At 43.0% G+C, this 23,511-nt stretch overlaps 1 protein-coding gene across 5 annotated transcripts in view; it reads left to right on the forward strand.

The window, feature by feature from the left end:
- LOC132883775 (bromo adjacent homology domain-containing 1 protein) overlaps window positions 1-23,511 on the forward strand; it is a 101,677-nt gene that overhangs the window by 72,753 nt on the left and 5,413 nt on the right. For all 5 annotated transcript variants that reach the window (XM_060917778.1, XM_060917779.1, XM_060917777.1 and 2 more), the window contains exons 2-4: window positions 3,262-4,965; window positions 8,706-9,061; window positions 9,138-9,297. In XM_060917778.1, the coding sequence (XP_060773761.1) occupies window positions 3,282-4,965; window positions 8,706-9,061; window positions 9,138-9,297 (2,200 nt within the window). In that variant the 5' untranslated portion in view covers window positions 3,262-3,281. The remainder of the gene's footprint in view (window positions 1-3,261; window positions 4,966-8,705; window positions 9,062-9,137; window positions 9,298-23,511) is intronic.

Genomic DNA, 23,511 nt, shown 5'->3' on the forward strand with positions numbered 1-23,511 from the left:
AGGAAACCCACGCGGACACGGGGAGAACATGCAAACTCCGCACAGAAAGGCCCTCGCCGGCCCCGGGGCTTGAACCCAGGACCTTCTTGCTGTGAGGCGACAGCGCTAACCACTACACCACCGTGCCGCCCAACACCTATTTAATCGAGAAAAAGCAATGGTGAAATAGGCAATTGCATGGTGAAAAAATCCATCAGACATCACGGTTAACAAGTCCGGTTAACTAAAGTTTAGCCTCAAGAAGCCTTTGAATGAGTGAGTCAATGAACAACATGTCAAGAACATAACCGAGGCCTACAACAGTTTCTTTAGTATTCAGAACAAGAACATTCATTTGGTATATAACCGTTCGTTTTCATTTTGGAATCCAGGTGACTTTTAACTTGTGAAAACAAAGAGCGATAACAAAGAAAGAAAATATCTTGCTTCTCAGAAATAAATCTCAAAATGTTAGGCTATGTGAAACATTTCATCCTTTCACACGCGTAATGTCCCAAACAGCAGTGGCACCCAGCTTTGCGCATTCAGTTTGACAGCCATGGGTCAACTTACAAGGGCACTTTCCTACTTTTCTGGAAAGCGAAGTCATTAATTAAAACATTGAACTCAAGCTGGCGTAGCGTCTGAAGACATGGTGGACAGTGATCATATTGACAATGACGGGTGATTTATGTGACGGGACAAGGTGGGCTTCCTTACGGGTGGCGAAATGCATCAAAAATTTTATCAATATGATCAAACCTTCTGAAAATATCGTTTCATATTTCCAATCTCGCTACCTCCAAGGCCCCCTAGTGGCTGAGGCCCTGGGCAGCTGCCCAAGAAGCCCATTAGGATAACGCGTCCTTGTGTGAGCCACATCCAATAAACAATTCCATTTAATTGAATTGAAATTGACACTCGCGTTTCTGGCCTTTTTTTTTCTTTTTTTTAAATATCATTCCGACCACTAAGATCTCAATATTTTTCATCAAAACAACTCCAGTTATATTTTAAAATAGTTATTTATTTGCATGAATCAGTTTGATTTTGAAAAAATAAGTAGGTAAAGCTATGAAAACTCACTTCAGAGTCTCCCGTGAATCATAACATCAAAACTAGCAGATGGAAAATTTTGCTGAATATTTAATCAGAAAGCGTGAGAGCGAGAGAACATCCCTATAAAAGTTATCTGATTTGATATTCATGAGTAATCCAGTCGGAAACCGATCAGGAGAGAGATAGAGAGCCCGAGCACTTTCCCATGACTCAAAAAGCACCGGCAGTTTCCCAACGTCCCACGAGCAGAGAGTGGACTCTGTTGTATCAACTTCAACCTGATGTTACTCCCAAAGTACTGAACAGATCTTAACCAGATAGATTTCTTTGGAAAGCAGGAAATACAAGCTTTTTAATGATCGTATCCATGATAGAAAATATTCAAGAGTTAAGCAATGACAGATTTGGAAACTTAGATGAGCGTCTGCATGGAGAATCTTCACAGCACGGCCAGCAAGCGTCCGAGATACCTATTATGGAGGCTTTTATTTATTTATTTATTTATTTATTTATTTAAAGAAAACGGGTCAGTGATAGCTGTTTAGCCATAGTTGCGCTTAACAATTGTAAAAAAGCTGTGAAACCAAACTCGGACAGAACAAGTGTTGCCAGGCGAAACAAACCTTGCCTGGTAGCACTCGTAATGAATATGAAGGAAGATATCGCAAAAAAACAATTTTGACCTTTTTGGTGACCTTGATTTTGACCTTGTGTGTGAACATACTTGGCCAATAAACATGGTTCTGATTCTCTACTGCTCTCAGCCAATCAGAACACACTGTACTGCTTACTGCTCTCAGCCAATCAGAACACCCCGTACTGCTCTCACACCGTACTGCGCGATTATTGCGTTCTTACAGCACGATGACACTGTATATGAGGCAGTACCTACAAAAACCTTGACCGGACGACCCTCAAAATGTTGGTTCTATTTGAGACCAATGCCCATCTATCTTGAAAGTTTCATGAAGATTGGTCGAGCCGTTTTCCCGTAACATCGTTTAAAAAGAAACCCCACCGAAAACAATACCTCGCCCCCTGGTGGACTCCATCCCGGGGCGAGGTGACGATTGGCGCAATTCAAGGTCATGTGAGAGATGGAGGTTCTGCAGGAAAGAAGCATGTTGCATGATAGTTATTTTAATCATATGTAACTAGAAACTCTATGACATGACATTGTCATTGTTGGAGGATTTTAAGATTTGCATAAATCAAGAAAAATATACAATAAGATGCTTTTTTGGGGGGGTGAACAGAGGAGGTATCTGGCAATATTGGGGATGATGTGTTCCATTTCCTATACCTCTGGTTCTTGTTGTCTGTGTGTTCACTAGAGGTGTGTGCTCTACTTGTGGTTTATCTCATCTCATTATCTCTAGCCGCTTTATCCTGTTCTACAGGGTCGCAGGCAAGCTGGAGCCTATCCCAGCTGACTACGGGCGAAAGGCGGGGTACACCCTGGACAAGTCGCCAGGTCATCACAGGGCTGACACATAGACACAGACAACCATTCACACTCACATTCACACCGACGGTCAATTTAGAGTCACCAGTTAACCTAACCTGCATGCCTTTGGGGGAAACCGGAGCACCCGGAGGAAACCCACGCGGACACGGGGAGAACATGCAAACTCCGCACAGAAAGGCCCTCGCCAGCTACGGGGCTCGAACCCGGACCTTCTTGCTGTGAGGCGACAGCGCTAACCACTACACCACCGTGCCGCCCTTGGTTTATTATTATTATTATTATATCCCACTCAGGCCCAGTCCCACAGCCACTCTTGACCAATCTCACTCAGGCATTCTCATGTTTGTTCCAGCCCATGATATTTTCTAATAGACACAGTGACCCTGCCCAGGAAAAAACATATATTTGAAAATGAATAAACACAATAAACCCATTACACCGCACCACTCGAGGAACACACCACACCCACCATATTCACGCCAATATTACTCAGCATGACCTTTCATTGTTCCATAAGCTTCATATCTGAGCACCTGCATGAGAGTAAGTGCTGCCTGCTCTTGTGACCTTTTTTTTTTTTTTTTTTTTGGGTTCTTAGGGATGCCAGGCCTAATGCCCACCTCCAGTGTGAACACATATCTGGTGTTAAACAAACAGTTTAGCCACATTGGCAATGCACTGGATACTTTATGTGGCTTGCTACAGCTTGATATTGTATATTTCTAAACTAAATGTTATGTCTCTGCCCCATTTAGATTCTCTTGGAAAGCATGTGATGAGCCAAGCTCAGAAAAAGGTCTCCCTCAGCCAGAGCTGTGGCAAGGGCTGTAACCATGTAGATGGTTGTCCCCATGGTAAAACCATGGGTAGAGCTTGGACTGAGCATTGCTTGAAGGAGGCCAAGGCACTAAAGCAAACAACCAGTAGAGACAAGCGAAAGAGACGACAGCACATGGAAGGATGGCTTCATGATGGATGTAAGACAGGAGCCAAGTTAAAAAAGGCCAGGACTCTGAAGGTTGTATCCAAAAAAGGCAAGGCGAAAGTATCCAAGAAACTGAGGGAAGAACGGAATAGGAAACTTTACCCACTACGACGAAGAAATAAATCAAAAGATGAGGCCTTGAGTTGCCATGTTCTGCTTACTCGCCTGGAGGAGGACGCCTTTGAGCAGGACAGTGAATTTCCCGAAGAAGAGCCAAATGCAGTTTCAAAAAGAAGTCGGCAGAAAAGGAGAAGCAAACCCAACCGAAGGCTAGTAAACGCCAATAAATTGTTACGTCTACCACCTAAAGCTAAATATGAAGCGAGTACGAATACAGTTCTAGCTCAGGAGCCCCGTAAACGCCGGCTTGCCTCTCTTAACGCTGAAGCGGTTAACAGCCTGCTGCTGGAGAAAACAGATGTACCACTAAGCAGCAAGCTCTCGAAAAAACAGCACCATGAAAGAGCACCTGTTTTTAATGAAACAGATGATGCAAAGATTTGCTCCGTGTCAAAAACTGCTGCTCAATCCCACAAGACTGAAACGTGCCAAAACTACAAGAAGGCCAAGAAGAGCAAGTCGGAGGAAAAAGACGACAACGAGCCGAGTCTGTACACTCCTACTCCGAGACGCCTCGCTGGACTCAATGCTGCTGCTCTGCTGAAGCTCACAAGCTCCACTACAGGCAGTAAGCAGCGAGTAAAGACGGACAGTAAAGGGATTTGTGCTGCAGGGAAGCAGACTGCGTGCTGTAAATCCCGGGTACAGCAGCCTAAAAAGCAAGGACTCAAACAGGCTTTATCTCAGGGTGGTAGTGCGACATGTAAGAGCAAGGGAAGCGAGTGTAAACTGAAGTGGGACGGACCTGCTGAGTGTCACTGCTTAGCCAAACCAGGGTATCATTCTCATGGCATGATGGGGTATCCCATTAAAGTGGTAAAAGAAGAGCAGGTGGAAGCCGAGCTTGGTCCTTGCTACTGCTGTTCTACAGAAGGCTCCGTGGAATACTGTCACGGGTTGGCACTGTATCTGAGCCAGAAGGCTTGCAGTGAGGCAGACGAGCACCCTGTGGCCTCAGTGAAGCATGAATGCCTGGTTGCCCCGTCTTCACTGGCCCACCCAACCCTCACCCTCAGTGCCCACCCATGCCTGTGTGCAGACCCCTGCTACTCTAGTTACTATGTTCACTTTGCGAACCACGGGCCTCGTTCGGTTTGTCTAAGTACACAGCCACTACCTTGTGCACACAGCTCCATGTGTCCCAGCAGGGTCCAGGCGTCAAAGCTGCTGTCCTCCTCTGTCTCCCACGCCTCAGGAATCTCGCACCCCGCCTTCTGCAGTTCAGTGCGCGCTCCGTGCTGCAGCGAGGGCTGCAGAGTTGGCAGTTACACTTTCAGCGCTATGCAGCCGGTTACCAGCAGGGCGTGTTCTTACGCCACAGGCTGCTCTAACTGTCGCCATCAAATCAAATCAGGTAATATGTAACAAGGGAGCTGACAAAATATCTCGTCTTTGTCATATTGTAACATTCTGGTTAAACCATTTACGGATTCTTTGGCATGATCCCTTGGGGCATACCATCTGTGTTTTTAAAAAAAAAAAAATCAGTCCTCAGTGTTTGGATTTGTGGTATATTTTTGAAAGCATATCTACGGTAAAGGGCTTCATTAGCTGTAGCATTTTCTACCATAATTTCAATTGATTTAGGGGAAAAAAAGTTCAGTGTAGCACCCTTAAAGGAGAACTGAAGTCATTTTTAAACTTGCTTTATTTCTTAATTAACGTGTTATTCAATTATGTTTTCGGTTTTAGTAACCTTATATCGTGACTCGTATTGGCGACTAATTGCAATTAAATATTATACTTATCGGCCTATTCGGTTTTTAGCCATGTTGAATTTAGTTCGTTTGGTCCACGGCAGGCGTCGCTTATCCGCGCGATCTTCACGAGACTTGTGCGAGACTTCGAAACGTAAAGTGTCAGCCAGGTGTCAGTGCCGCCATTTTGAAAACTGTTTTCCAAACGAAGTATTGCACAAAAACGAGTTTAAATGACAATTACTGCTTACTTTTTTTTCAAACTTTCCTGATTGCTATCAAAACAAACAAAACCTCCGGCTTGATCACATCAGCATTCGAAAGAGGGCGCGCGCGTTTTTTTTGACAACGTTGGCAGATGTTGGTCACTTTGATTTTTCCGCTGTACGTTTTACTTCCGTCCTACGATGTCCCGTACAGGTCTCAACAAATCTCGTTTACGGCCATCGCTTTGACATATGGACTGATATATTACAGAGCACATTTCAAACACTCATAACTTGCTATAGCAGTAACAAAAGAGCTATCAAAAATGCATTCCTATATTTAATAAAATGAGAAATAGAATTTTGATAAGAAAAAATTTGCCTTCAGTTCTCCTATAAGTGTGTTTTTTGGGTTTGTCCTGCTTGAAAAACACAATGTTTTGACTTAAAACCCTGCAACTGAGGGTTTGGCATTTGGGAAAAGGCTTCAGGTGTAGCCCCTTTAGGGTCCGGTCCCACAACACTGATAACTATACCTATACATACAGCCACAGTGGTGCTTGAAAGTTTGTGAACCCTTTAGAATTTTCTATATTTCTGCATAAATATGACCTAAAACATCAGATTTTCACACAAGTCCTAAAAGTAGATAAAGAGAACCCAGTTAAACAAATGAGACACAAATATTATACTTGGTCATTTATTTATTGAGGAAAATGATCCAATATTACATTATCTGTGAATTGCAAAAGTATGTGAACCTTTGCTTTCAGTATCTGGTGTGACCCCCTTGTGCAGCAATAACTGCAACTAAACGTTTCCGGTAACTGTTGATCAGTCCTGCACACCGGCTTGGAGGAATTTTAGCCCATTCCGCCGTACAGAACAGCTTCAACTCTGGGATGTTGGTGGGTTTCCTCACATCAACTGCTCACTTCAGTTCCTTCCACAACATTTCGATTGGATTAAGGTCAGGACTTTGACTTGGCCATTCCAAAACATTAACTTTATTCTTCTTTAACCATTCTTTTGTAGAACGACTTGTGTGCTTAGGGTCGCTGTCTTGCTGCATGACCCACCTTCTCTTGAGATTCAGTTCATGGACAGATGTCCTGACATTTTGCTTTAGAATTCGCTGGTATAATTCAGAATTCATTGTTCCATCAATGATGGCAAGCCGTCCTGGCCCAGATGCAGCAAAACGGGCCCAAACTATGATACTACTACCACCACCATGTTTCGCAGATGGGATAAGGTTCTTATGCTGGAATGCAGTGTTTTCCTTTCTCCAAACATAACACTTCTCATTTAAACCAAAAAGTTCTATTTTGGTCTCATCCATCCACAAAACATTTTTCCAATAGCCTTCTGGCTTGTCCACGTGATCTTTAGCAAACTGCAGACGAGCAGCAGTGTTCTTTTGGAGAGCAGTGGCTTTCTCCTTGCAAGCCTGCCATGCACACCATTGTTGTTCAATGTTCTCCTGATGGTGGACTCATGAACATTAACATTAGCCAATGTGAGAGAGGCCTTCAGTTGCTTAGAAGTTACCCTGGGGTCCTTTGTGACCTCGCCGACTATTACACGCCTTGCTCTTGGAGTGATCTCTGCTGGTCAAGCACTCCCGGGGAGGGTAACAATGGTCTTGAATTTCCTCCACTTGTACACAATCTGTCTGACTGTGGATTGGTGGAGTCCAAACTCTTTAGAGATGGTTTTGTAACCTTTTCCAGCCTGATGAGCATCAACAACGCTTTTTCTGAGGTCCTCAGAAATCTCCTTTGTTCATGCCATGATACACTTCCACAAACGTGTGTTGTGAAGATCAGACTTTGATAGATCCCTGTTCTTTAAATAAAACAGGGTGCCCACTCACACCTGATTGTCATCCCATTGATTGAAAACACCTGACTCTAATCTCACCTTCAAATTAACTGCTAATCCTAGAGGTTCACATACTTTTGCCACTCACAGATATGTAATCTTGGATCATTTTCCTCAATAAATAAATGACCAAGTATAATATTTGTGTCTCATTTGTTTAACTGGGTTCTCTTTATCTACTTTTAGGACTTGTGTGAAAATCTGATGATGTTTTAGGTCATATTTATGCAGAAATACAGAAAATTCTAAAGGGTTCACAAACTTTCAAGCACCACTGTACGACTATCCCTCTGCCTGAATTTAGTTCCAGTCTGGAGCAGTAACACCACAACTATAATCCTGACTATAATATCAGTTGGTCCTGCCACGCGGGTAAGTAAATGCATGCAATTTAAGAATAGTCATCGAAGTTTTTTCCAAGTAGTTGCACATTATTCCGGGTCATACTGTACAGCTTGGACTCCAAAACAACCCATGCGCACGCTCCGGTGGTCAACAAAACACGGATGGGTCACGGACTATGGATTACAGAAAAAAGGATATAAAATACGGCGTGGTTACGGATTTTAATACGGATGCTAATAATTTACGGATCTGTCACTGACGTTTCAGTATATTACAGATTGGTTACCGATCACGGTTAAAAAAAATTAAGAAGTCTGAAACAATTAAATGTTTGGACTGCCGAAGTTCATAATTTAAAATAGCTTACCTGCATTTTTATGTTTGATATTTCACAGAAAATCACATATCCGTGAATAAAAGATCCGTGTTTTGGATTATATTTTTTTATTTTCCGTGAATTCGTGTTCTGTGACGTCATGATGCAACAAGGATGTATAAAGATGTTCAGGGAAAATAGGATGTGCTCAGACAACGTCACATGTAAACAATTACCTGATTTGGTCAGATGTTTTATCGGATCAGGTCCAGGCCTGGAAAAATCGCTCCAGAAGCAAATCGCACCGATACAGATAAACCCAGGCCTGGGCTATAGGTCTCGTTATCAGTCTGGTGTGACCACCAACCACATAAACTGCAAGGAAACGACTTATTTATAGTTATTGGTATTGTGGGACCGAGCCTTTAAAAGAGCCCATCCAAAGAACCTTTTGGGGTTTTTTTTTTTTTTTCAGTGGATTCTTAAACAGGGGATTTGACAGAAAGCCCTGACTTGTCCAGCATTGCACATTAATCCATTTTCTGATGGATTCCAGAACTTCCTTGTGAAAGTCGCCTTTGTCTTTGAGTATTTGTTGATAAATTGTCAGTCATACTAAACACTACACTGCATTTTGCTTGTGCAGAAGGCTACTCTTCACCTCAAAGGGATCAAAGTTCATCTCTGCTCGTTCCACCAGCCGTGCCCCTTTCTGGCTGCCCGTTGCCTAGGTTAAGCCCATCTTCCACGGTTCTGCCACGTCTTCTGTCCACTCTTGCAGACAACAGACGGACAGAGGTCAGGCTCCGAGGTCCAAGAGAATGCCCTCAAAACACCAAACCACCCAATGGCTCTATTGGTGCAAAACCTAAAAAACTGTCCCAGAAACAGCCAGTGCCCAGCCCAGCAAGTGCCAAACAACAGAAAAAAGTACATCGTCACCGCACCACAAATGGCTGGCGTCCTTTTGGAGAACCCACAGAGAAAGAAGTCTTTATTGCGGTGAGTTTTGTTCCTCTGGTGGTTAGCGTGGTTTACCCGACAAGAGCATTTCCAACGAAAATGCATTGTTTTGCAGGGGGAGGACGTGACAGCACTGCGACAGTGTTACGAAGGAGTAGAGCGAGATGGAGAGGTGATTCGCATCAGAGACACAGTGCTGTTGCGCTCTGGACCGCGAAAGAAATCTTTACCCTATGTGGCTAAGATATCAGCTTTGTGGGATGACCCTAAGACAGGTGAGAAAATGTTTACTATGATTATCAGTGCTCTCAATTATATAAACATGCGTATTTGCAATGTTTGCAGGGATTTTTTTTTCTGCCTTTAGACGTGGTATAACCTGCCATTGACTCCATGTAGCTTTGTGCTTCTGTATTTCATAGAGGAAATGAAACCTTTGGCTTGCTCCCTGATAAAATGTCCTTGTGTAGCTGAGGTGGTTGCTTTTGTGTCCGTAGATGATTAGTAAAAGATTACAACTGAACTGGAAGGCCCTAGTTCTGAGCAGTTTTCAGCTTAAAGGAGAACTGAAGTCATTTTTAAACTTGTTTTATTTCTTAATTAACGTGTTATTCAATTACGTTTTTGGTTTTAATAACCTTATATCATGACTCGTATTGGCAGCTAATTGCAATTAAATATTATACTTATCAGCCTAGGGCGGCACGGTGGTGTAGTGGTTAGTGCTGTCGCCTCACAGCAAGAAGGTCCTGGGTTCGAGCCCCGTGGCCGGCGAGGGCCTTTCTGTGCAGAGTTTGCATGTTCTCCCCGTGTCCGCGTGGGTTTCCTCTGGGTGCTCCGGTTTCCCCCACAGTCCAAAGACATGCAGGTTAGGTTAACTGGTGACTCTAAATTGACCGTAGGTTAGGGTTGGGCGGTATTACGGTAAGAAGGTATCCCGAGGTATCCAAAAGTACCAACGGTATCGGTCTCATTACCGTCATTTTAAAAAAATATATAATATCTAAATAAATATGGAGTACATGAGGTCATAATATAAAATAATAAATTGAAGATCATCCCGAATAACTGTGTGATCGTATTTTCACTAATTCTATCAATTTCCTAAAGAAGTTTTCATCGCGTGCAGGGTTGTTTATGTCGTTACCATGGCAACCCTGCATGACATTTTGGAGTCTGACAGAAAACTTCGCAAGACACTGAGACCGGGGGTGTCATGGCTCCGATGGCTAAGGCACCGTACCATAAATCCGGGGACCCGGGTTCGATTCCGACCCGAGGTTATTTCCCGATCCCGTCTCTCTCTCCCCCGCTCATTTCCTGTCTCTCTATACTGTCCTATCTAAAAAAAAAAAAAAAAGAGACTGAGACCGCGGTTGAAAGATGGCAAGTCAAGATAACGAGTTAGTGGCAAAAAAAAAATACAACATCGGCAGTGTGGCAGTATTTTGGTTTCAAACCAAACGAAAAATCTAATATGTCCCGTAAGGCACACCATAGCCTGGGGTACTCCACTTCCACGAGATCTCTCCAATGAGTTGTGTTTTGAGTAGGTTACATGAGTAACAACAAGGTAAAATAATATAACGTATGACATTTGGGATGTGGGTAATAAACGTTTGAAATGTCATCTACTGAAGAAACGGAAGAAAACATCGTAGCGTAAACTGTTAGGTTTCTGGTGGGAATTAGCAATGCGCTTGCTATCTTTGTTGGGTGTGTTAAACCGTATGGATTTAAGTGGAATAATTGTAAGGAGTTATGTGATCAAGACAACGTTTTAAGCAAGGTAAGGCCATTTGATTATTAATTTCCCCGCCATGGCATGACGTGGGCCCATATGATTTTGCCTTGTGCAGCTACCGCGCATTTGAATTAGGTTCGCCTCATTTGCGCTGAAGAATATGGTTTATCACGCAGTCTAAACGGACTTGGGTGTTGGTTGATTCTTTTTCTTTTTTTATTTCCCATGCTTGAAAGGGTATGATCCTGCTCATCGTGTACTTTTTTTTGATGGAGCAGGTGAAATAATGCTGCAAATGGCGTTTCAACGCAGACATGTGTAAACGACAGTTGAATGCTATTTTCAAGATGAAGGAAGAGTTGCGTGATGCTTTGAAATATCTCTTAATCCATTCATCAATGCACAAAATTCGCTTTGCTGCTTAATCCATACCACAATGCACACAATTCGCTATGCTGCTTTTAAATAGTACATTTGAGGCATAGGCGCACGTTACACAGTAGGCCGAAACAAAATATTATTTTTTTCTCGGTAATACTGTATACCCCGGGAAAACACAGAGACGGTTTAAAGGTATCAAAATTTGGATACCGCCCAACCCTACCGTAGGTGTGAATGTGAGTGTGAATGGTTGTCTGTGTCTATGTGTCAGCCCTGTGATGACCTGGCGACTTGTCCAGGGTGTACCCCGCCTTTCGCCTGTAGTCAGCTGGGATAGGATCCAGCTTGCCTGCGACCCTGTAGAACAGGATAAAGCGGCTAGAGATAATGAGATGAGACTTATCGGCCTATTCGGTTTTTAGCCGTGTTGAATTTAGTTCGTTTGGTCCACGTCAGGCGTCGCTTATCCGCGCGATCTTCACGAGACTTGTGCGAGACATCGAAACGTCAAGTGTCAGCCAGGTGTCAGTGCCGCCATTTTGAAAACTGTTTTCCAAACGAAATATTGCACAAAAACGAGTTTAAATGACGATTACTGCCTACTTTTTCAAACTTTCCTGATTGCTATCAAAACAAACAAAACTTCCAGCTTGATTTACATCAGCATTCGAAAGAGGACGCGCGTGTCTTTCGACAACGTTGGCAGATGTTGGTCACTTTCCCTGTGTCTGAAATTGCTCCCTACTCCCTATATAGTGCACTGTATAGTGGGGACACCATTTTGTAGTGCTGTCTGAAACCTTAGTGAGGATTATTTACACCCTATATAGTGCACTCAAAGTATCCCACAATGCATCATGGAAAGTAGTGTACAATAATGGTCACTAACCAAAGCAATATATCCCATCATGCATTGTGGTCGCGCTGAAAGAAATCAAGTTAAAAGTCTCAAATTTGATTTAATAAAAGGCGGCAGCAGCAAAGAAGAAAGTATTCAGCCTTGATTTAAAAAAAAAAACTGAAAGATGCAGGTGCTTTTGTATTGATTAATGTGGGGAAATACGCTCAGTATAATGTGGATTTATCACAAAAATACATGCATGTATTTATTATTTTGAAACCCCACCAGCCGACTGATCTGGCACGTTTTAATTGTGCGACATTAATGGCGTAAATACCAGCACGACGGACTAGTGTCCGAAAGCGTTTTTTTATTTTACCAATAAGCTCCTATATAGTAATTCCCTATATAGGGAGTAGTGAACGAGTGAGCGTTTTCAGACACGATTTGATTTCCGCTGTACGTTTTACTTCCATCCTACGATGTCTCGCACAGGTCTCAACGAATCTCGTTTACGGCCGTTGCTTTGACATATGGACTGATGTATTCCATAGCATATTTCAAACACTCATAACTTGCTATAGCAGCGACAAAATAGCGATCAAAAACGCATTCCTATATTTAATAAAATGAGGAGAGAGAATTTTGATGATAATAAATTTGCCGGCGGCATGGTGGTGTAGTGGTTAGCGCTGTCGCCTCACAGCAAGAAGGTCCGGGTTCGAACCCCGTGGCCGGTGAGGGCCTTTCTGTGTGGAGTTTGCATGTTCTCCCCGTGTCCGTGTGGGTTTCCTCCGGGTGCTCCGGTTTCCCCCACAGTCCAAAGACATGCAGGTTAGGTTAACTGGTGACTCTAAATTGACCGTAGGTGTGAATGTGAGTGTGAATGGTTGTCTGTGTCTATGTGTCAGCCCTGTGATGACCTGGCGACTTGTCCAGGGTGTACCCCGCCTTTCGCCCGTAGTCAGCTGGGATAGGCTCCAGCTTGCCTGCGACCCTGTAGAAGGATAAAGCGGCTAGAGATAATGAGATGAGATTAGATAAATTTGCCTTCAGTTCTCCTTTAAGGTTCCGTAATACATGTTAATATTTCCCCTAAGTTTACTGGTTTGGGGGGGTGCTGGATGAGGATGGTCACCTGTAGGACGCCTCTCCGCAGCTTCTATTGACTACTTTCATGTTACCCATAATGCTTTGCGCCTTGGAAGGTAACCAAAATATAAATAAATTAAAACAACACATTGCATACTGACAGTAATCTTTTGAATTTAAATCTCCCTAAAACCTTCAAAGAAGTGTCAAAACTCACTAAACCAAAGCTTAAAGAAATCCGCAAAGCCTTTTCTGTGGACTTTGAGAAATCAATCAGTAAAAAAGCACTTGTAAATATCGTATCGAACACTTTTGAACATCTCTACTCCGGGTGACAGCGAGTCAGCAGCCTTCTTCGTCTGTCAGCGCGGGTGTTCCAACAATTACTGGCCTGCAGAAGTTAAAAGATCGGCAGAAGAGAAAGGAAAGATCGACACTGATCATAGAAGAATCCACAGTGAAATCGTTTTTGCTGGGTGCTGGTTACGACGAGAAAGCCGTAAGAAAATACAAAACGCTTCGTGCATGAGAACACAAGCAAGGAATTCACTCAGCCAAGTCAATACTGTAAACACAGCAGAACTGTCACATTTATTTTTCAAGTTGAAGTTGATTTTGATTTCCTTCACTCTGATTTTCCTCGAGCTCGTATGCTACCAGATTACAACAATCTTTGGGCTGTTAGAAGAAGCTGTTAGGACGACAGGGTCAAATACTACATTAGATCTCCCTACAGAAACACTAAAAGGGGAAGGACGTGTACGCTTACTTACACTGCATCGTTTGTGCTTTGTTCTGGGAGTTGATCCTTCAGTAAAGTCGTCCTTTTCAGTTCTTTGACTTGTTCTCGTTTTTCTGCACTTTTTATGACTAAACGCAAAGACAGACGGGTTGGCAGCTTCGTGACTGGGATCATCAGACTTTACTCCACCACTGAAGTAGGCAGAACGCAGTCGCGTGTTGTCTGTCGGTGTAAAATTTTCACGGCGAAAAATTTTCACGGCGAATTCTGTCTAACCACGCTTTGACGCTTAGCTTCTTTAGGTAAAACTTTTTTTAAATCAGGAAGTCGTTTGTCCCCATGTGAATTTGAAGAAATGACTGAAGTTATCTGACTTGGTCAACAAATATAGCACCTGGTTACCCCCCAAGGCGCAAAGCATGATGGGTATGTGAAAGTAGTCAATTACAGAGCATTTGGACCTGAACAAACAGTGAAAGGAGTCCTATTTAAGTCTTCACATTTTTATTTTAGAACAATAATTCAAACGATTTTTGCCTGATGTGCCGAGTTACAGACGCAAGTAGCATCTCATCTCATTATCTCTAGCCGCTTTATCCTTCTACAGGGTCGCAGGCAAGCTGGAGCCTATCCCAGCTGACTACGGGCGAAAGGCGGGGTACACCCTGGACAAGTCGCCAGGTCATCACAGGGCTGACACATAGACACAGACAACCATTCTCACTCACATTCACACCTACGGTCAATTTAGAGTCACCAGTTAACCTAACCTGCATGTCTTTGGACTGTGGGGGAAACCGGAGCACCCGGAGGAAACCCACGCGGACACGGGGAGAACATGCAAACTCCGCACAGAAAGGCCCTCGCCGGCCACGGGGCTCAAACCCAGACCTTCTTGCTGTGAGGCAACAGCGCTAACCACTACACCACCGTGCCGCAGACGCAAGTAATTATTTCCAAATAAAAATACTTTCATGAATGAAAGTTATACTGTAGTGATTTAGAGATATTCAAATGCCATATGAACCATTTATCGTTTTAATTGATTTATAATTCTAATCAGAAAGTCGGATAGCTTATTTCTCCTTTCTGTAATGTGTTTCCACTCCCCCTCTCCACTGCCCATCACTACTCTGATTTCTGTTCTGAGTTATGGATGCAAACGGTGTGCCTTTTGGCGGATGTCGCCTTTTTCACGGCTGTCTGGGGGACTTGTGTGAATCGCGCAGATCCGATGAGGTTTTTTTTGGGGGGTGGGGGGCGTTGGAGTGTCTGATTATAATTTCATCAAAGTAAATTCTGTATTAAAATTACTAAATAAGCAAATGCCGTTACAGTCCATGAAACATAGGAAGTACAAGTATGAGAAGAAAACAGTAAATCGGAAAGCTGCGCACGTAAAGCCAATTACGTAACTTGCGTAACTTACGTTGGACTGATGGAAATCCTTGCGCGTGCAGTGAAATGCAGCCAGCAGCAGATAATGGCGTGCAGCTGATTGGCTTTACGTGCGCAGCTTTCTGATTTACTGTTTTCTTCTCATACTTATACTTCCTGTGTTTCATGGACTGTAACGGCATTTGCTTATTTAGTAATTTTAATACAGAATTTACTTTGATGAAGTTATAATCAGACACTCCAACGCCCCCCCCCCCCCCCCCCCAAAAAAAACTCATCGGATCTGCACGATTCACACGAGTCCCCCAGACAGCCGTGAAAAAGGTGGCATCTGCCAAAAGGCGCGCCGTTTGCATCCATGTTGAGTGAAGAAGTACAGTAGTAGACTGACTGTGCTTGTTTGAAATAACGTAAAAAATAAGTCATTCTGTGGCTAGCTAATTTGAAGATGTTAACAACGCGAACTCGTATTCCAACATGATCTCACTCTGAATATTTGCAACATAACGTTAGCTAAATTAATATTAGGGCTGTCAAACGATTAAAAAAATGAATCGCGATTAATCTCAGAATTTCATATAGTTAATCGCGATTAATCGCATTTCTTAAAATCTGTGTAAATGAATAAGGCTCGTCTCGTCTTCTTCCGCTTTATCCGGGACCGGGTCGCGGAGGCAGCAGTCTAAGCAGGGAAGCCCAAACTTCCCTTTCCCCAGACACCTCGGCCAGCTCCTCGGGAAGAACACCGAGGCGTTCCCAGGCCAGCCGAGAGACATAGTCCCTCCAGCGTGTCCTGGGTCTTCCCCGGGGCCTCCTCCCGGGGGGACATGCCTGGAACACCTCCCCAGGGAGGCGTCCAGGAGGCATCCGAAAAAGATGCCCGAGCCACCTCAGCTGATTCCTCTCGATGTGGAGCAGCAGCGGCTCTACTCCGAGCTCCTCCCGAGTGACTGTGCTTCTCACCCTATCTCTAAGGGAGCGCCCAGCCACCCTGCGAAGGAAACTCATTTCGGCCGCTTGTATCCGCGATCTTGTCCTTTCGGTCATTACCCAAAGCTCATGACCATAGGTGAGAGTCGGAACGTAGATCGACCGGTAAATTGAGAGCTTCGCCTTTTGGCTCAGCTCCTTCTTCACCACAACGGACCGGTAAAGCAACCGCATCACTGCGGAGGCTGCACCGATCCGCCTGTCGATCTCACGCTCCATCCTTCCCTCACTCGTGAACAAGATCCCGAGATACTTAAACTCCTCCACTTGAGGCAGAACTTCTCCACCAATAAGGCTTTTAAAGTGAATAAGGCTTTTAAAGTGAAATGTTACAATTAAAATGGTGAACACATTTTATGCTAAAAGTACTTGTTAAAAACTGCTGGGACAAGAGAAAATGGTAAGGGAGTTTATTCACTCACATACTAGGCAGTACTGAACATACAAAACACAAAATTGGATTTTGTGATGGATTAGGGAGCTGTAGTCTCAAATAGAAAACATGTAGTCACGTGTCGCAGTTCAGACATGTGTGACAAAAGAAAATAAAACTTCAATTGTGCCGGAGTTGTATTCAGTCACAGCCTATAGAGATCTTGCGGTCACGTGACCGGAAAGTACACAGACGCCATCTTGTCGGGCAACAACACAGCTGAATACTGCTGCACTCGTGTACAGAATGGATCAATTTCAACCGACGGACTACACGGCTCATTTTTCTAATGAACAGATAACTAGATATATGTCTAAAATAAACGATCTACAGATTAGTGACCCTTATGGCTTACCGGACGGAGTTTTCACGACCGTGTCAGTGGATATGGAACTGCCAGCGGAATACCCGAGCGTGTATTCCTCATTAACTTTCCCTCGCTGTTCAGTGGTGAAGCACTGCGTGCTTATAAATCTCTGCACAGTTATCTTTACAGAAATTCAGGATTTGTCAGCGACTCAGATGTGGCATCTTGTAAACAAGAAAGCAATCCTCATTGGATGGGTAAGTCACTTAAGTATTACTAGTACTGCACTGACCAGCCAATTATAGAATAGAATAGGGTAATTCCAGCTGTAATTCCAAATCGTCCGTTTTGTTTACCATGGATCTGGCGTTGAAGAGGTAGAGGCTTAGCAGTGGAGATTTGAGTAGCTGTTTTCTGAGCTTAGTCAACAGGCCGGCTCTACAGCCTCGCTTTTGCTTCCGCTCCCGGCGCCGCCTCCTTCGCTTCGCTTTGCTTCCGATAACAATCCACGGAGACCCCGCTGGTCTCGCTATCTCGTCCGGAATGTTTTTTTTTTTTTTTTTTTTTTCTCGTTCGGAATGTTGTGCATGCGATGGAAATCGCTACAAACCGTCATTTTCTGCTGGAAACCAATGTCCAGTAAGTCCATACGGTTGTAGTGGATATTGAAGTCTGGTACAGATGAACAACACGGAAAAATACACACAAAAAACATAAAAAAATGTGCACAGGTAGGGAGAGCTTGTAGCCGCAGCCGTTGTAGTAGAATTGTATATAGTAGGGTTTTCCAGAAGAAAAGGTAGAAGCAGAAGTAGAAGGCGGCAATATGGCGTTTGACCAACAAGATGGCGTCTGTCACAATCTGGATCGGCTGTGACGTCACATGCAAGTGCTCCATAGGACTTCACAGTGCTGTGCAAACAAAAATAAATTGCAGTTGGACTTCAATAAAGACATTTAGTGTCATATCACAGTGCTACAGCATACTGAAATCTCACTTTGCAAAAGTATAAGTGCATACCAAAACCAACTCAATCACCATAGACATATAAACATAGATGCCGCATTGAGCTGGTGGCCCCGTTGCTGGGATACGTCAGAGTGTCCGCCATATTGGATGTGGCAAATCTTCCCCGTAAACCAATGCAAGTAAATGGACTGAACTTCATAAAGCCCCTTTCTACAATAATATTTAACTCGATGCCTTTTATTCACCCATTAACACACACACGTATATATTTGGGAAACAAACAGGCATCAAAACAACACGTATAACTTTTAATGTGATGGTTATAAACATACATGTCAACCTTTGGTCAATCAAACCTGTATAACCAACCTCCAAAATCCGTATTTCCCTTATAAAATCCGTATAAGATGCAAATTAAAATAATTTACCTAAAATTTGAATGATAATTAACAATGATATATCCCAGTTACTTTTTATTCAATATTAATAACAATAAACCTTCAGAATGAATACAAAGCTCCAATGTTCGACAAAAACACAAAGTGTTGTCAGCGTAGTTACGAAGGAAATACTTCGTTGTTTGGAGACAGGTTTCACCGAGCGGCTATTATGCGTGAGACTTCATATTCGCCACAAAGTCAGGAAAATCTGTTCGTAAAATTACGTTATAATGACCAAATACAATGAAAAGTATTTTTCCAGTCTCACCTGTGAAAGGTAATCCCACGTGATCTCGTTTGGACGGTAAACCTGTTGGTACAGTTAAACGCAGCACATGAATGAGGCATCTTTATTCTCGGCTACTGTCTAGACGCTATACCAGAGACGGTTGAAGAATCTCCACTTTGCCACATCCAATATGGCAGCGAGGATGACGTATGATTCTACGCAGAAGGCGGCGTCTATGTTTATATGTCTATGCTCAATCACACTCTACTTTTGAAATGAAACTTCCCGTTTAACAGACCTTTCTCCATCACTCACACTTACTCTTATTGAAGCAGCGCGCGACAAGCCTCAACAGGAACTACGGGTGATTCGCAGGGCCAAATTAGAATTTACGTTAACGGCACTATTTTTTTTTAATCGCGATAAATTGAGATCGCGTTAACGCGTTATTATCGCGTTAACTTCGACAGCCCTAATTAATATACATTCAGCGCACTCTATTTTGAAAAAAAAAAATGCTGCATGTCGTCTTTTTTTTTTTTTTGCCGCTGGGGGGGGGGGGTTCTGACATTGCTGACTATTGTTTGAATCGAATCGTTTGAATCACTTTTGAGCGCACGAGAGGAGAGAGAGCGGACAGGAAACCGGCAGCTTGAGCGGTGGATGTTTCTGCATGGTCCTAGTGCCTGCACACACTCCTGTTTTTTGAGCAGGTGCTCTTTCCGCGTGGTCCTAGTGCCTGCATTCTGTTTTTTTTTTTTTTTCTCCCCCCCTCCTAGACCTTAAAATGTGTGGGGTGGGGGGACTTTCATAGGAGGCATGGAGTCCCTTTTGGGGGAAACACTGCATAGGAGTTCTCTCATATATGTGTTTATATATTTTACTTGTGCAGTTGTGTTTTTGGGCTTATAAATGAATGATATCAGTAAGCTACTGATTTATATGCATGGCATGTTCATACATGAAATGTTTTTGTACATATGTGGGCATACTTGTGAATAAATAAATAAAAAAATAAATAATAATGTCACCATACATGAAATACCAGAAGCAAATTTGTTTGTTAGAGAGAACCCATTTCTATCTTGGTATTTTTCTCTTTTGCTTAGTTTTTATTGTCTAAATTTAAAATCGTGTCCCTCAGTCTTGACAGTCAGACAGTCTTTCTTCTCCAACATCATCAACAGGAATATGAGCAATGCCCGTGTGCTATTTTCAACAGTAGAGAAGCTAACTAATCCCCCACCACAATTAATACCTGAACTTCTCTCAGTTAATAAATGCAATGAGTTTGCATCCTTCTTCAAAGGTCAAATTGATAAAATATGGCAGAATATTGCTCATAATATATCTCAGTTGCAAATAATTGAAAAGCTGCAATCACCAGTGACACAGACAGACAACTTCAACACAATGTCAGAATTTTGTTTAATTGATTCCGAGACTCTTGAAAAAACTGTACAAAATCTCAGTTCCTCAACATCTGAATTGGACATTCTGCCCACCAACTTTTTTAAGTCTGTTCTTCACCTCATAATTACAGATGTGCTTCAGATCATAAATACATCCCTAGAGACTGGCATTGTTCCTGTGTCCCTGAAAAAAGCCGTTGTAAAGCCCCTACTTCAAAAGAATAATCTGGATGCTTCAGTATTAAACAACTACAGGCCAATATCAAATCTACCATTCATCGGGAAAATCCTTGAAAAAATTGTCTTCAATCAATTAACTGCCTTCTTGATATCAAACAGCTGTTTTGATAACTTTCAGTCAGGATTTCGTGCCAATCACAGCACTGAAACAGCGCTGATTAAAGTTATAAATGACATGCGTCTTAATACTGATGCAGGCAAAACATCGGTCCTGGTGTTACTGGACCTCAGTGCAGCTTTTGATACTGTTGATCACAACATACTGCTATATCGACTTGAACACTGGGTTGGGTTGACTGGTAAAGTTATCAATTGTGACCGCTCACCGAATCCAGGGACACATGTCGGCCGAAACGAATCCGAGATAATCACAAAAGAAGCATTTTTTTTCGAAATTTGTGATTTTTGTTTTTTTCCATCATGTGCAAGTTGAGATCTTGAAGAATGCAATCAGTATTTCAGATAATAGATTGTTTTGTTGGAAAAGCATACATTTTTTGTTGCAAATTGTCTCGTTTTTGTCAGGACTGTAGCCTGCTGGGGGGTGTGGGTAAATTACCATATGGGCCATTCACATGAAGATTTAAGTCATTTTTTTTTTCTTCTGCGAATCAGCTGTATGATGCGGGTTGAGTGCATGGCTACTTAACCTGCATACAGGCGTGTAATTTCACTATGGAATGAGCAAGCTAAACGGAGCGCAGAGGAGCAAACACCGCGAAGCAAACAGACACTCGGTATTTACATCGGAGATCACCATTTCTAGCAACAAAAAAAAACCCGCAACCTCGTTTTCCAGATTGATTGGAATACTTGAATGATCGGATGATACACGGACCGTTCTAGGATTACATTCCATCGGAGGCATTGGTGTGTGCAAGGCGCCGTTTCTCTTTCTGATGGGGTGAGTTTATTAATCTAAGGCTGTGTGGTTATTTTTGCATGTAACGGAGAGTGCTGTGGTTTGGTTAAGCCTAGGTCACAACCGGACGTACGATTTTTTTGGCCGTGTGATTTTTGGCGTTTCCCAAATCGCTGCGTTTTTTTTTTTTTGTTCACGGAGAAAGACGCGCGTTGGCCGTAAGTTTGTCTTGCAACCTGAAAAAAACGTAAGCGCCGGTAGAGTTTGTTTGACATGACAAAGAACCTCTGCGGCCGGTCTGCGGCTCGAAAATCAGCACATCACACGCGCGCTCTCGTGTGTTTCATGCGCGCTCTCCGTGTGTTTCTTGCGTTTTTTGCGTGTAGACCGGCCGTAGGAGCGCGTACTGTACGGCCGGTTGTGACCGAGGCTTTACATGAAACTAGTGTTGTGTTAGTTGTGTCATCATCGTGCTATCTTTCTTTCTTACGGTGTGAGTAATTTTTCAACCACAAAACGTTAAAGTATACTTTAGGACTTATTTTTGTACTTCATAATTGTGTTGGGCATACTTTGCATGGAAGGAAAATTGACGTGGTGATCTTTGTTTACATGAAAGTAGTATCGTGCTAGCTCGTAGGGGGTAGGGCTTTCCTTAATATCATGCAAATGAGCACCATTATGTGCCCGCCCTGCACCCAGAGTAACTGAGATGGAAAATTTTGAGGGCGATTTTTCTCCTTTTTCTATTTTAAGAAGTATACACTTTCAAAAGGCCACACATTCTTCAAATATTGTCAGATCTCCACATGGAAGGCATCATTGGAAAGCTTAGAAACTGTACTTTCTGAATCTGTCAATAACTCAAAATGCCCCCGGGCTGACATGTGTCCCTTGATTCTGTGATCTGCCACAATTGGTTAAAATCATACTTAAAAGATAGAAGCTTCTTTGTTACCATGGGAAATTGTACCTCAACATCAATGTCCTTGACCTGTGGTGTCCCCCAGAGGTCGATTCATGGACCATTACTATTCAACCTTTATATGCTCCCACTTGGACAAATTATCAAGAACAACTCAATTTTGTATCATTGCTATGCAGATGACACCCAAATTTATTTTGCTCTATCACCTAATGATTATGCCCCCCTTGAATGTCTCTACCAGTGTATCGATCAAATCAATAGCTGGATGTCTCAAAATTTTCTTCAGCTGAACACAGATAAAACAGAAGTAATTATATTTGGGGAAAAAAGATGAAAGACTCCACTATTCTTGACACAAAGGGGATTAAAACTAAAGAAATGGTTAAAAATCTTGGTGTTTTCATTGACAGCGAGCTAAATTTTGACAGTCACATGAAAGCAATCACTAAAACGGCATTTTATCACCTAAAAAACATTTCCAAACTAAGAGGACTCGTGTCAAAAAATGATCTGGAAAAACTTATACATGCCTTCATCTCTAGTAGGGTTGATTACTGCAATGGCCTTTTCACAGGCCTGCCAAAAAAGACCATCAAACGACTTCAGCTGGTTCAAAATGCAGCGGCTAGGGTTCTCACACGAACAAAAAGAACAGAGCACATTACTCCAATTCTAAGGTCCCTTCACTGGCTTCCAGTAAGCTATGATATAGAATTGACTTTAAAGTATTGCTGCTGGTGTACAAATCTCTAAATGGTACAGGGCCCAATTACCTCTCTGATATGTTGCAGCGGCCTAACCCAATCAGATCTACCAGATCGCAGCAGCAAAATTTACTGGTAAAACCTGTTGTTAAAACAAAGTGTGGTGAAACAGCTTTTAGCTAGTCTGGCTAACGCGACTTCAAAGCTCTGCGAGCATTTGGTCTGGCAAAGATATTCAGCCCAACCGTTTCCCAAAGTGCGTGGTTGACCCGCCTCCCTGAAATGCCTCAGTTTGCTACTGGTCCAAGCCAGAAAAGGCTGTGACGAAGCTTAAACCAATCACATCACTCTTTCCTCTGACGTATGTGACGTGACTGGGCTAACTGGTAGATTAAACTCTTACCGAAGCCGGTCGGGAGCAAGGCGAAAACGTCCTTCCTTTCAATAAATACCTCCAGGGCTGCTCTTTGCTCCGTTTTCAATGAGAACTTGCTCCATGTTCGTAATGTTTCTAGTGAATGAAGCGCTTCCGGCATAGATTCTGTAAACAATCTGTGGCTTCCGGTCGCAGTTCTACTACGTCACTGCCTTGAACACGCCTCTACCCAGGGCCGTTGGAGATGCTCAAAGTTGATTGGCTCCCGATTTTTCGGGAGCTTGGAAGAGCTGTAGATAGCTTGCCTTGCCAGACTAAGCTCGCAACAGGCCCTCGTGTTGCATAACACTTAGGATGGGCGGGCTCAGGCTAGCTTTTAGCTACTGTGCAGTACAGCTAC

This window comes from Neoarius graeffei, chromosome 3 (genome assembly GCF_027579695.1).
Source record: "Neoarius graeffei isolate fNeoGra1 chromosome 3, fNeoGra1.pri, whole genome shotgun sequence".
Taxonomy (NCBI): Eukaryota; Metazoa; Chordata; class Actinopteri; order Siluriformes; family Ariidae; genus Neoarius; species Neoarius graeffei.